At 31.3% G+C, this 15,262-nt stretch overlaps 2 protein-coding genes across 13 annotated transcripts in view; one reads left to right on the top strand and one right to left on the bottom strand.

Moving 5' to 3' along the window:
• LOC143230313 (uncharacterized) overlaps positions 1 to 15,262 on the bottom strand; it is a 136,225-nt gene that overhangs the window by 8,627 nt on the left and 112,336 nt on the right. The window lies entirely within an intron of this gene.
• The window catches only part of LOC143230311 (uncharacterized), a 59,711-nt gene that overhangs the window by 2,791 nt on the left and 41,658 nt on the right, over positions 1 to 15,262 (top strand). For all 4 annotated transcript variants that reach the window (XM_076463610.1, XM_076463611.1, XM_076463612.1 and 1 more), the window contains exons 3-9: positions 2,476 to 2,676; positions 5,237 to 5,338; positions 6,465 to 6,618; positions 8,293 to 8,453; positions 8,833 to 9,033; positions 9,748 to 9,849; positions 12,533 to 12,674. In XM_076463610.1, the coding sequence (XP_076319725.1) occupies positions 2,476 to 2,676; positions 5,237 to 5,338; positions 6,465 to 6,618; positions 8,293 to 8,453; positions 8,833 to 9,033; positions 9,748 to 9,849; positions 12,533 to 12,674 (1,063 nt within the window). The remainder of the gene's footprint in view (positions 1 to 2,475; positions 2,677 to 5,236; positions 5,339 to 6,464; positions 6,619 to 8,292; positions 8,454 to 8,832; positions 9,034 to 9,747; positions 9,850 to 12,532; positions 12,675 to 15,262) is intronic.

Here is a 15,262-nt window from a genome sequence, read left to right as displayed (position 1 = left end):
TAGTTTAAGGTCTTAGAAATAAAAATAGCTTTCAGAGTGGAAATGACATTTTCTATAGGAATATTTATTTTGCTTTTTTGTATGTGTAATGGTGCTCAATATTAATTGTGTAGCTGCGTGAAAACTTTGGCAATATGTTAGCTTTTACTAATCCTCTACTTCTCACTTAATCTTTAATAAACTTAAATCTTGACTTTTCCCATAATGCCTGCTAAATTTTTAAATCTATGCTTAATAAAGAAACATTTGTGGCAGTTAAAAATGAATTAATTTTAAACTATGCAAATAACAGTTTTGTAACTATATGAATGATATAATACATCTTAACCAATGTTTGTGACAAAATAATTTCAAATGCTACAAATATAATATTTCTAAACAAGGAAGGGTTCCTTTCCATAAGAATTACTAACAGCAAAATGTTCTTTTTTGGTATTTTTGCTACTTTTGCATGGAACAGAGTTGTATTAATTAGGTTTTAACTTTAATCAAATTAAGCTAGGCTTTTGCTCAACATTCTCACTTTGCTTCTTTATTTATAGGCTTTCTGGAAATTCAAGGCTTTTTAAGGTATTTAAATATGTTCATATAAAACAGATTCAATACATGACCTCTCAGATTACAACTTGGCAAGAAGTATAGTGCCTTACAAAAGTATTCACTCCTACCAATAATGTCACATTTTGATGAAATACAAATAATGTAAACATTTTTTAAAACGAATTTGTATTTATTCAAAAGCCTAATAATGAAACTTAACATTGTTATGTGTGAATGAGAATGGATGTCAGCAAAATTGAAAAAGAAAATATCATAAATTGAAATTTGGTGATTATATAAGTATTAAACACCCTAAGTTAGTACTTGGTGGAAGCACCTTTAGCATCAGTTTATGGTGTGAGTCTATTTTTGGACAGGTCTCTACCAGCTTTGCACAATTGGATGATGTAATATTTGCTAATTTTTTCTGCAAAAATTGCTCCAATTCTGACAAGTTCATAGGGAAGTAAATGAACTGCAATCTTAGTCTTGTTATAAGTTTTTTATTGGATTCAACTCAAGTTGTTGACAGAGCCACTCCAGAACATTAACATTCTTCTTTTGTGACCACTCTAGTGAGGCTTTGGCTTTGTGCTTCAGGTAATTGTCCTGCTGCAAGATGAATTTTCAACCAAATTTTAGATTCTTGGCTGACTCAAGCAGGTTTTACTCAAGGATTTGCCAGTACTTTACACTTCTTTCTATCAATCCTGACAAGTTTCCAAGTCTCTGCTGATAAGAAGTATCCCCATAATATGATGCTTCCACCATCATGCTCGACAGTTGGGATGGTGTTGACTAAGTGATGTGCTATGTTGGACTTGCACCAGATGTAATGTTTTTCATTTAGAGACCAAAAAAGCTCAATTTTTGTCTCATCTGACAACAATACCTGCAGCCACATGTCCTGTAGCAAACTCCTTACAAGATTTATGATTACTGTTTTTTTTGTAATGGCTTCTTTCTTGACACTTGCCCATACAGGCCAGCTTTGTGTAGAGACAGGGATATTGTCAATGCGTGAAAGCTGACTTCCATCTCAGACATGACTTTGCAAAAATCTTTCAAAGTTTCTTTTGGCTTCACAACAGTATCCCTAACCAGTTTCCTGTTTGCCCAGCTGCTAAGATTGGAAGGGTGGCCTGATCTGGATAGTGACTGGGTGCTATGAACCATATTGTACTTCTCAATTGTGGACTTCACTCTACTGAAAGAGATAATAACTTTTAAATTTTCTTGTAACCTTCTCCTGATCTGTGCTTCTCCACCACTTGTTTGGAAAGCTCCTCGGTCTTTATGGTTAGTTTGTCATATCACTGTGTGAGCCACGGCTTGAACAGATGCATTCACTGAAGTCAAGTTAAACAACTCTGATTACACACAGACAGAGACCACAGTAATTCTGTGACCTTTCACACTAATTTTTTGCACCTGAACTGACTTAGGGTTGCCATAGCAAAAGGGTTGAATACTTAAACAATTGAGAATATTCTAACTTTCTTTGAAAATCTAATTTATATAATATCAGCATTTTCATAGCTTTTTCAGTTTGGAGTAGATTGTATAGTTTTTATATATAAAGTCTCATCTGCAATCCTGGATGGCAAAAGATGTGGAAAATTTGCAGGGTGAATACTTTTGCAAGACACTGTATATAAAACTTATGAATGCTATAGTCTTGTTTCAAGGTTGTTTTCTCTCTGCAGATGTCATTCTGTTTATTGATTCTGAAAAAATATGTCCTATTTTACATACTAATGAAGCTGGTAATACACATTTATCCTTTCGTAATAATAATTATAAACTGAAAAGACATACCAAACTGTATACATAAAGTTCTTGCACCATTCTTAGAAATGTTAAAATCATTCAAAAATCTGATAAAACTTAATCTCTTTAGCAATTGAAACTGCTTTATTCTCTCCTTTTCTCTAGGCAAAAATAGAGGAAATCCATATGGCTATTGCTAAAGGTCAACTTCGGGAAGTGCAACATCTCATTGATCGTAAAAAACTGGCTTTTTCCCGTGACCACATTGGTGCTAGTCCTCTTCACAAAGCTGTACTTTATGAACAAACAGATATCGTGGAGTATTTGCTGGACCGTTATAACAGTGTTATACATGCTAGGGATCATGTGAGTTGCCATTTATTTTCATAACTAAGACTTATTTACCAAAACCATGAATTTATGTCTCCACTGTAATTCACAAATAAGTAAAACTCTCTGAATGATTTTCAGAGCTATGAAGCACCAGATATGATAAGCTATTTGATTAGAGCCACAGTAAGACAATGTTTACAGCAACTTACAATTAAAAAGACAACAAAACGTTAATGGAATATTCCAGTGTTATAACTATATTTCCTCTAAGAAAAATATAAAATTTTGTAATAATAATAAAACACAGATTGTTATCATGTATATTGTGAAAATGTATCTTAGAATCTGAAGAAATGTTCTTACATTACATAAATGAACAATATATAGGGATAGAGTACATTATATTAAAATAATGTTGGAGCTCTATCACATCTTTACAGTTCATGTTGCCACATCTAGTCTTGCTATATTAGATGACCATGATTGATCTCAACAATAATCTTGCAGTGTAGTTTCTATTGTAAAAGGATAAGTCACAAAGCTTCATGATCAAAGCACACTCCTCCTTCTTATAACTCCCCATAATCTGTGTAAGGGAATGTTGCCTAGTTGCTATTTCAAAAGTCTAATGATGCAGAAATCTATAGCTGTGTTTGGAAACTTGACTTTTATGTCTTCATATTGAATACAAGGACTGATGATTAATTGTCGAGTTTCTTGAGATGTGTGATGGTTGAAAAAAATTTGCCTTGGAAACAAATCTGTGTACACTTGAGTTGCGTTATTTTTCCAGATACATATTCTTCTTGATTATATTCATGTTACTTTCTGGAACATGTGGATTGTTTCTACAACTGACCTTTATTGAGGTGACCTTTATTGACAGTTGGGGTGCAACTTTTTGCATGTCTCTTTCTAAATAGTCCTGGCTCACCAAGTTGACCTGTATTTTTTGTTTACAGTGATATTAATTAGAAGGGATATCTCATCTTAAAAATTCTAAATTTCCAATCTGAAAACATCTTTATAATCTTAGTATATGAATATTTTGCATTGGAAAAGACAGTTACATACCATTCCTAAAAGCAATAAGTTTTCAGTGGCATCATGCCATCTACATAATGTAAATCAATGTCAAAATGTAATTCTGATGTATGACAATCCACTACAACTTTATACTACTGTGCTTGTTATATAGCATGATTATTTATATAAGTAAAATAGTGTTAATATAATGTACTTATCCCTCTGGATTTTTCAAGGCTTACTACTTTAGTCTGCAAAATATATTTCATTAGTAGTATCGAAGTAAAGATATTATAACAGTATTGACTACTATAATAAGTAATATTTATTTAGTCCAGTTCTGTGATTAAAATCCTTCACAATGTTAACTTGTAAGACAGAATGCTTTTATTTAGTTCACATCTCATGTAAAATACCTTTTTTCATTATCAGGATTCCTTTATATGATAGTATCCCTTAAATCATTCATTTGTGTGATAATACATTGCTACTGATCTTGCATCTCCAACATCTTTGCAACATTAGTTTTTATGGTAAGGTTCTTTTAAGGTAAGGAATCAATTCTTCAGTAAAATGTTTTTATGAAGCCAATATGATATGTCACTCACACTAGGTGCAAATCTGTGGTAAAACATCTTTACAAAACTCATCCATGTGATAAAACACTAGACTTAGGTTCAATTCTGTGACAGGGTGTGCTCTGGGGTAATATATATTTACAGCATTAACTGATGTGGTATGGCGTTTCTGAAGCACAAACATACTACAACTAAGTAACACATTAAAGGAGCTAAGTTCAATAATAAAACATCTTTACATGTCTCACTCCAATGATAAAGATTTTTACAGTACTTGAATGAAAAACCTTTAAAAATAACACTGGTACTGAGCTGTTGCCTGTGATATACCATTTTTACAGGGCTTTGTTTTTTAATAAAAATATTTTTCTGACACAATTATTAAAATAATTTCAGTAAAAGAAACCTTTATATAAACTGCTAAAAAACAGCTTGTGATTTCAACACCACAGCTAATACAGTTTTTCAAAGAGTTTCCATTGTAATAAAAACATATTTGAATGATTTTTAGGCAAAGTTCTTGAAAGAGTTAGTCATGTAACAGAGTTTAGCTCCTGTAAGTATTTTACAAAACAATAACTGAAACTACACGGCCACATACATCTTTCAAAACATTTCATAATGATACACCCTGAAATTCCATCTTACCATGATATTTATGTTGCACAAACTTAATAATTTTACTGAGTGTACAACTTATTACCATCTTTTAAAGTGTGCTAGGTACTGTAATAAATAAATGCATAAAGATTGTAATCAGTTTTAAAAGATTTATTTCACTGAAAACATCCTAATATTATTTAATGTATCATGGAAAATATCTTAGGCACTTTATTACTAATTCATGTGTTCTCAGAAAAAAGTCAGAAGGAAAAGGCTGAGAGATATAAATTAGTTTCTAAAATATAAAATAATTTTCTTAGCTGTATTAGCAGAACATGAAATGCTTTATTTGTTGTAACTTGTCATTTTATCAATCTTTATCACAGCAAGGCCGGACTCCATTACATTATGCAGCAGTGTTAGAAGATGAAGGAAAAGTCTATAATATGTTAGTAGAAGCTGGAGCTGACCAGAGAGCTACAGATGTGGTACCTGTATTTTATGATTCTTTTTATGTTGTAATAAATTAAAGATGTTTGTTTTTGAATTTCATGCAAAGCTACACAAGGGCTTTCTGCACTAGGTATCCCTAATTTAGCAGTGTAAGACTAGAAGGAAGGTTGCTAGTCATCACCACCAACTCTTGGGCTACTCTTTTACCAACAATTATAATGCCCCCCATGGTTGAAAAGGTAAGCATATTTGGTGTGACGGGGATTTTAACCCGCAACCCTCAGAGTATGAATTGAGCACCTTAACCACCTGGCCATGCCAAAATTGGAGATAACTGTTGTTATCTTATTGAATAGATGTATCAAATATAAACTTTAAAGAGACAAATTGTTTGAGCATGATTAATTAAACAGTTGAATATGTTAACAGAAATTACTTGAAAAAAGTTGTTAAAAGAATTGGTAGCTGTAACTCATTTTGAAAAGATATAAACAATGTATCTTATGTGATATTTTACATATATATATTCAACACCCAGAAACTTCAACATTTTTGAATAGTTAACTATTCTTCTTCAAAAGTACAAAGTTTTTGGGTCTTTTGAACTCTACTTGCTTTTTGTGTGTGTGTGTGTGCGATCTGTTGTGCTAATTCTTTCATTATGACTTATGTATTTTATTCATCGTTTCAGTAGAAGAAATTCCTGGAATGAAATCTAGACATATTGATATAAAAACTTTAAAGATTAAATTGATTCCAGATACACTTAGCAGTTAGTAATTAAATGGTGAAATTTATTTTCCCAGTGATTATTATGTTGATGAACTGGGAAAAGGAAGACAAACATTTTACTGATCTGTATCTTTAAAGATAAGGAACATGAAGAAAGTATATCTCAGTGAATGGAAATGTCATTCTCTCAGTTCACTATTAAGCTGTCAAAAAAAACAACAAAAAACCATTAAAACTGACTTTATGAAAGGTCTTTTTGATGTTTATAAATTTGAGACAGGTTTAGTATATTAAAAATTTATTTGCTACAAGTGTGTTAAAAAATAATACTTTTCAGTGTATAATTTAGTAAGTAGATACAAGTTGAAGTAAACATAGTATTAACAAATATAAGGATTTTTAAAATTAAGTTATTAGTGTATTTCACAGCATGGCCACAGACCAGATTACTATATTCAGAATCCAAACCAACTGACACTCCAACAACTCAAAGAGGGTGCTGTTGTGAAAAGAATAAAGAAAATTAAGCCAAAGCCTCAGCCTAAGCTAGTTGTCAATGATTTATACAGAGGATTTTCAGCAAGTAGGTTTCTGATAAAATAGGCTTTCCTAAATTACCATGCAACACTTCTACTAAAATTATCTAAACTGATAAAACTCCTTAAAAATACAGGTTGTATCTATTGCACTGACATGATATATTATATACATATTTGATCATCAACCATACTCAATTTATATTGTCAAAGCTACTCAACATATATCTAGACACATGTTCATAGATATGGCAAAAATATTCACAGCATACTGTTTAATGCTTTCTTTAGTTGGGTGAGTTATTTTTCATTATTTGGTAAAAGAAAATGCAGAGTCCAATCAACTTGAAGTAAACAAAATTATTTATTACTGATCATGATTAATAGAGTTTCTTGACAGCCCTTATTCAGAAATGACACTAAACAACTACTTATTTGTAAACTTTACTTTGTTGAAAGAAATAATTCAAAACTTACAGCATCAAACTAGCCAAAAGACACAGTAAGAAACTCATTAACTTACTAAATGATTAGTGAACTTTTGTATATATTCAACTCTCTTTCTGCCTGCCAAATTTGGTCATGTTAGCTCCAAACTATAGGAAGTTTTAGATTAAAAATTCACAAACCTACAAAATAAATTGATATAGGATTTAACACTACTCAAAACTCTTGTGAAATTTCTACACTTCACTGTCTCAAGCAAATTTAAGACTTCACTTGCTCTAGAACTCTCTTTCTAGCTCAAATCATACAGATGTTTAAATATTGAAATATACAGGGTGTTCGAAAAGTCACTGTGCAGTTTTGAAAGTAGCGATAACAGCATTCATTCAGTCTATTTCAAGCCAGTAACTGATAGCGGTGTTTAGAAACAAAATAAGAAGGATCCAAGCTTGTATTGATGCCAACAGGGGTCACTTTCAACATTGTTTATAATTGTCATTCATATTTACCTCCTGTATTCTATATTGAAACATGTCTGTTAATAAATATACAAGTGCACAGTGACTTTCCAAACACCCTATAGTTTTCAAGAATATAAATATTTAACTACTATTAATGATCATGTTTAGCATAGCCAACATTTACTGATATGCCTGATTTCACACATAAATTATGTCCAAAAATTTTACTCATTCATTAATTTTGTTTCTATTTATTTGCCAAAGCACAACTTGAATATTAGTGACACTGAACCCACCAACATATAAAATGAATATATCATGCACAGATTACTTATTAACTAATAAAGTAATTTACTTACTCCGGCCTAACTCATTCTTTATATATGGCTCAAATTGTTTTCTAAACTTTGAAGAAACTTCCAAACATTATGGGGCAATGACCTTCACACTTCATATAGATCACAATTTTTAGAGGATATAAATATAATCAAGATCCTGTAGGATGTAAACAACAAAGTGTTTACTACATGTTATTGTATATGATATATTAATCTGGGTTAAAGGAAGCTACGTATTTGTACAGACATCATTAGTCTTGTTTAGGTGATCCAAATAAGGAAAAGTTAAGAAGTTTGTTATTTAACAGTTCTTAGAAGTTAAATATTAGTTTGATAATGTTGGCTGAATTATAACTTTATGGTCAGTATATTGTTTTTTATGCAGGTAACAGATCCAATACAATTTCTGTAAACAGTACAGAAAAAAAACAAACCTTGTAAATTACACTTTTATGCAATTAATCATTTCCTACAGAACCTGCAGGAAACAAAGTACAAATAAGAGAACTTATTGAACAAGGAAGTATGGAAAATCTAGAAGAACTATTACTTCAGGGTCATGGAGATAGATTATTAGGTGAAACTTCCTCCAATGACAGGATACAAGAGTTTTTAAGAATGGTGCCAATTTACATGGTATGTGGGCCAATAAACAGCCAATATAAACCACATTTTCAAATGTTTAGTATGTCTTATGTAAATATAAAGCAGGCAGAAACAAAAAATAGTGTTAAGAATAAGCACGCTTAACTTTACAATTGGACAGGTAATAAACCATATTCCAAATACTTAATTTAAACATAGATATGCAAACATAGTGAGAGAGAACTTATTAATTGTATTAAAGAGAAAGAATAAAATACAAAGACACCTGAGAGAAGAATGAATATTCTGTAATTAGATAAAATTATCATGGCATTTGGTAATTATCAAAGAATGTTTTTTTCACTGAACTACACATATTTGAATAATTATTAGGTTATTACAGAAAATACTTTTAAATGTATTTTTTCAGGAGCATATCAATGAAGTCCATCGAGCAGTTGTAAAAGGTCGTATTTGTGATGTACAATCCTTACTAAATCAAAAAAAGCTAGTAGTAGCTCGTGACCAGCTAGGGGCCACAATCCTTCATAAGGCTGTGATGTATGGACATTTTGAGCTTGCAGAATACATTGTAAAAAATTTTCCTGCATGTCAAGACCATAAAGATGTGGTAAGGTGGTGTATTTTACCATTAGAGTAAGAACAAAGACATGGTGGATTTATTTTTCCATGTACAAAAATTAATGTACAGTTGAATTGGGCACACATACATAATATTTTATTCTGCTAAATTGATAGATATTATTTCTTAAAGGGTTAAATAGTCTGTTGTAATCTCATAATACTTTATTATAAAAGAAATATACATGTATACATAAAAGTCTATTTTTCCACTTAACAATATATTTATTATAAATAGTAGGTTGTATTATATACTATGCATTAATAATAACTCATTTATAAGCTTAATTACAGCTACTGCAACATTATTGTGAAATCATGATGTTACGACAACTGAAAATAGTGGTACTCATCTTAATTGTTAAGTTTCAGTCAAAAATATAAAAGTTATGAAATCATATATGCTTTTCAAAGATACTTGAGGTACAGAGAAATTCAGACATTAGAATGATGGGAAAAAAACGTTTTGTACACAAACAAGTCTAAACAAGAAGCTACCCAAAATTTGCTTAAAACATTCTGTACCTTTGGATGTTAACTAAGTTCATAAGTATAAATACTAACCATAATTACATGAAAAAATAATTTATGCTACAAATGTGAGTGTTGTGTGAAACTATTTCATACAAATGTTTTCAAACTCTGAATTCTCACTCTGTTAAGTCACAAAAGGTAACTCGAAGTTGACTTTTTTATATACTAGGATGGACACACAGCTTTACACTATGCTGCTGTGATCCCTGATGAGAAACAAATGTACAACATGTTGGTGGATGCTGGTGTGGACACTAGAATTCCTGATGGTGTAGGTTAACAAATTATTTGTTAAAGGTTATGGCATTGGAGTAAGATGTTAAATATTAAACAGTATTACAAAATCATTTGTAATAGTGCAGGCACTTCTTTAAGTGTATTTGTACTTAAACTTACTCACAAATACATCAAAAATGTTTTCACATTTGCCTAAATATTATATTCTTCTGTCTAATATATTTGAAGCTAATGAAAAGTTAATGTAAATCAAGAATAATAACACTGTATTATAATAAATACACTACAACACACTTTTCAATTAAAATATTTAAAAATTCCATCGAGGTTATACTTTTTTTAATATATTAGACTATTAGATATGTGTTCTATACTTTCATTTATTCTTGTCTTGCATAATTCATACAAAAACTTTCACTATATGAAATGACTGCAAGTTATATAATTCACCCTACAAATCCTGCTGTCTAATTTGTGGGGTTACATCAGCTTGGTTAATTCATAACTGATAATTGTATGATTGAAGTATAAGCAGTTAACAAGCAATTGATTATGTGTTCTTATTTTGTGTAGCAAGTAGGCCTTGTTGACTAAATATAGGATTATAATTATCATACTTTAAGCAGTTTATATTTATTTTGTTGGGGAAAGGTATAGCTAACTGAAAGATTTCTCACTGAATACACTTAGTTACACTGTAATTTTAATAGTACACAAGTACATGAAAGTTTGCATCCCCAAACAACCTCTGTTAATTAAAAGTAGTTTTAAATTGTTTTGGGATTCTTCATTATTATACTGTTTAACAGTATCCACATTACTTCATAATATACACCTGTTACAGTCATGTGAAAAAGTTAGGACACCCTATGAAAGCCTGTGTATTTTTGTAACATTTTTGGATATATAGATATTTAATCTCAATTGCAACAATACTGAGAGATTATAGGAATATAACTAAAAAATTAAAACTGAAGAAAAGGTTTTTCAAGATCTACTGTAAATGCATATTCTAACTGAGGAAAAAGTTAGGACACCCTACCCCCTAATAGCTAGTGTTACCCCCTTTGGCTGAAATTGGTCTGAAAAAAGTTTTGCCTCACTCCTCAATGCAGAATTCTGTCAGCTGTGAGATGTTTGAGGGGTTTCTTGCATGTATAACCTGTTTCAAGTCACCCCACAGCATCTGAATGGGATTAAGATCTGGACTTTGACTCGGCCATTCCAGGACTCTTCATTTCTTAGTTTTCAGCCAGTCTTTGGTGGATTTACTGGTATGTTTTGGGTCATTGTCGTATTGCAGGGTCCAGTTCTGCTTCAGCTTTAATATGTTATACAGATGGTCTCCCATGATCCTCAAGCACCCTCTGATACACAGTAGAATTCATGGTGGATTCTATGATTGTGAGCTGTCCAGGTCCTGCTGCAGCAAAGCAGCCCCAAACCATGACACTTCCACCTCCATGCTTCACAGTTGGTATGAGGTTCTTTTCCTGGAATACTGTATTTGGTTTATGCCAAACATGTCCTCTGTTCTGGTGTCCAAATAATTCAATTTTGGACTCATCTGTCCAAAGAACATTATTTCAGAAGTCCTGGTCTTTGTCTACATTCTCTCTGGCAAATTTCAGTCTGGCCTTGATGTTTCTCTGTTTCTCTTAGAGAGCAAAGGTTTCCTCCTTGCACACCTCCCATGCAAGTTAAAGTTGTGCAGTTTCTTTCTGATTGTAGAGGTATACACTTTCACATCAACAGTAGCCAGAGCCTGCTGTAGGTCCCGTGATGACATGTTAGGTGTTTGGAGACTTCTTTTAGCATCTTGCAGTCTGCTCTTGGGGTGAACTTGCTTGGACGACCAGACCAGGGCATGTTGGCAGTTGTTTTGAAAGCCCTCCACTTGTTGACTATTTTCTGGACAGTGGAATGGCTGATTTCAAAATCTTTTGGGATCTTTTTAAATCCCTTACCAGACTCATAAGCTGCTACAATTTTCTTTCTGAAGGCCTCAGACAGCTCTTTTGCTCTCAACAGTCAGGAGCACACCAAATTAAATGTCTGAGGTTTAAATAGGGAAAGCCTCATTCAAAATGCTGAGTATCTTCTAATCATGTGCACCTGGTGTGATACACCTGTGTGTGAGTTGAGCCATTTTAAGTGGGAATAAATAAGGGGGTGTCCTAACTTTTTCCTTAAGAAAGATCTTGAAAAGTCTTTTCTTCAGTTTTAATTGTTTAGTTATATTCCTATAATCTCACAGTATTGTTAAAATTGAGATTAAATATCTATATATCAGAAAATGTTACAAAAATACACAGGCTTTCATAGGGTGTCCTAACTTTTTCACATGACTGTATATTAATATTGTTTATTAGATACTAATATAAAGCAACTGTAATACTCCTGGAGAATTTTTTTTACAAAATTGAAATCATTTAGATGGACTCTGTATGTCACAGGTAGAAAAGTTGCAAAGTTTGTTGAGGATAGGCCTAATTGAACAATTATGCTTAATAATTTACATTTTACTATTTTAATGCTTTTTTGGTAATACCAATGTGGTTATTAATCAGTTGGTAAGTAAATAATGGTTAAAAAAAAAACTAATAAAATTTTTTTGTTAGCAGTCTTTCTGATTCTTTTTGTACATTAAGGATTATAACACTGAGAAAACACATGACAAAATGCTTCATATAATTATTTTTCCTGATTCATGAAAGAAAGGGAAACCAGCAGAATATTACCTTCAGTATCCTGAGCAGTTTAACCGAGATCAGCTCATCAAACGAAGTCAAAGAGTGAATGCCACTTATGTTGCCAACAACACTAACTGGTTTATAACAAAGAATCCATCAGGTTCATGTAAGTTAAAATATACTGCGTGAAATACACAGTTTGCTATAATTACTTTAGCTCGAGGTAAATATCTACTTAACAATTACCAATTTAACTTTTGTAGACTTGAGTAAATCTGTGTTCAGATATAGTTTTATATCACATATACAGGTATATAACATAGATTATATCAGATAATAAAACTAAATATTGGAAAGAGCAAGTTAAAATATTTTTGTTATAACATTGCTGCCTTTGGCAACTGTGTGGATAGTGGTTTTAACTATTAAAATTAACAACATGGTAAGCAAGATTTTTTTTCAAGAAAGAGAGAAAATTCATAACCTTATAAAAACAAGTTGTGGTTTTAATTCATATAACATACAAATTATAATTCTGTGGGAGATGCTATTAGGGTAAAAATTGTAAGCACAAAATTTTAGTCTATTTTGTTTTGTCCGAAGTTACTTGAATTTCAAGTCAAAATGTGTTTGTTTTATTTTCAATATATTTTGAAATGAATAATGTAAGAAAAGAAGCAAAGATTTAAAATGTAAATCTTTACATATGTTCAAAATCCTTTGTTATTTCACTGTTAAATTAACTCTACACAAGAGTAGTAGTATAGCAAAGTAGCCAAGGTCGAAAATTTAAGCTGCTGAACAAAGGAAGATAAAAATCTGTTGCAATTTATATTGCAACAATTGCACTACAAATACAAAATTATATACGCCTGTTATATTAATATTGTTCATTAGATACTAATATAAAGCAATTGCACAAAAAAAAGTGGAATCATAAATTTAAAAATCTACTCAAATAAAAAAAGGCTATACAGAGTCCATTTGGAAATTAAATAAATATAGAAGGGATTCATTTACACAGAGTCATAGGTATCAGATCTGAAACAAACAATCCAGCTATGTTGAAACTAAGTCCTTGAAACCCTTCAAGAAACAGGTTAATGATAGAGTCAACAACTAAATGAGAAAGATCGGCTGAATGGCTTCCTTTCATTTGTAACTCTTCTTGTGTTCTTATTTTTAGTTTTAATCCATTCCATAATAGAGGTTATTCTTAGCTTTTTGTACTTCATTAAAATGACTGCTAAACATTTTAGTACATGGTGAAGGTAACACTGCTTGTGCAAAACATCCTTTGTCAGACTTCTTAATTGTGCTTTTTGCAGTTGTATTTGATAAATTGTTAGTCTGTTGAGATAATTTTATCTTGCATGTTTCTATCATTATTTTTCTGGACTTCACCACTGGATTCAGTACAACAGTTTTGTTTCCTGAAAAGCTTCAAGCTGATTTTGATCGATTTTTTGATAGTTTGGAATCTTGCTTTAGACATTTTAAAATTTTCTTTTCTTTTTCTTGCTTTGATTTTTCTTTGCAAAACTCTCGATTGTATTTGTAGGTACAGCAACTAGGTACCTGAGAGGGTTTGGTTATTTAGATGTGCTGGAGAATAATTTGATGTGCTGTTTGTTTTTCATAGGTTAATTACGAAGGACCTTTTCCCTATTGATTCCATAAATCTTACAGCTGTTATAAACAATACAAAATTACTGGAAAAGAATGTCAGATTTCTGCATCCACTGTCAATATGGAGTATTTAAAGAATACTTTTCTTTGCATCATTGCCATTTATTCTTCTTAGGTTTATCAATGTAGGCTGTATGATATAATTGTTTCAAGAAAACCCAGCATGATAAAATGTCCATCATACAGCTAACATTAACATGGGTATAAATGAGAGTAGTATATGAGAATTAACAAAAATTGTGTTTGACACCCATTGAGGCATTATAAACCTACAAAAACTTGTATTACTATATATAAGAAAAATCTATCTTAATGTTTTCAAAGATCTCCAAAATTCTCAATACTGAAAACTCCCACCCCAGTGTGTAGTTAAGGTTTGAACAGAGTCAATCTGGTTTGTGCTTACAGATTTGTTTTTAAAAATAATTATCAAAATATGATTTTCATGCAATTTGAAATGTTTATTTAAATGTACACATGCAATTTAAATGAATGACAATACCTCTTTCTACTACACACTTAGCTACTTTCACAAACTTTTATATTGAGAAAAATAAAAGACAATGAAAGAATTTATACAAAGCATGTTGTATGTTTTAAGAGATCCATCGTAAGAAAAGCTGAAGGAAACTCTTGCATAACTAAGTTTTTAGACTATTTCTTGTTTTGTCACTAATAAACATTGAGGTGATAATTAGTAGTGAAAACCACAGTATATGGAACAAACTGTTCAAAGTCTTGATATTGGGGAAACTTTCAACACATTGTTGTGCCTTCTTCAGTTTCTTATGATGACCTAATTGTATAAGATGCAAGAATATGATAAAGCTAGTTTTTTAATATCAAGACTTCTGACATTGCATTCCATTTAGTATTGTTTATCCACTACTTTCTATACACAGTATTACATTCTTTTATTACTATGGGATAGTAATTCTTGATAACAGTGAAACCAACTTTAAAATGTTCACTACTGATCTGTGTTCACCTCATTGTGGAACAACTTACTTATTATTGAAGTATGAAAACACTTTCTACCACATATACTTTTAACATTATCAACTC

This window comes from Tachypleus tridentatus, chromosome 10 (assembly GCF_004210375.1).
Source record: "Tachypleus tridentatus isolate NWPU-2018 chromosome 10, ASM421037v1, whole genome shotgun sequence".
NCBI lineage: Eukaryota > Metazoa > Arthropoda > Merostomata > Xiphosura > Limulidae > Tachypleus > Tachypleus tridentatus.
Note: the sequence above shows the minus strand (reverse complement) of the source record. Positions and strands in the feature narration are given on the sequence as shown.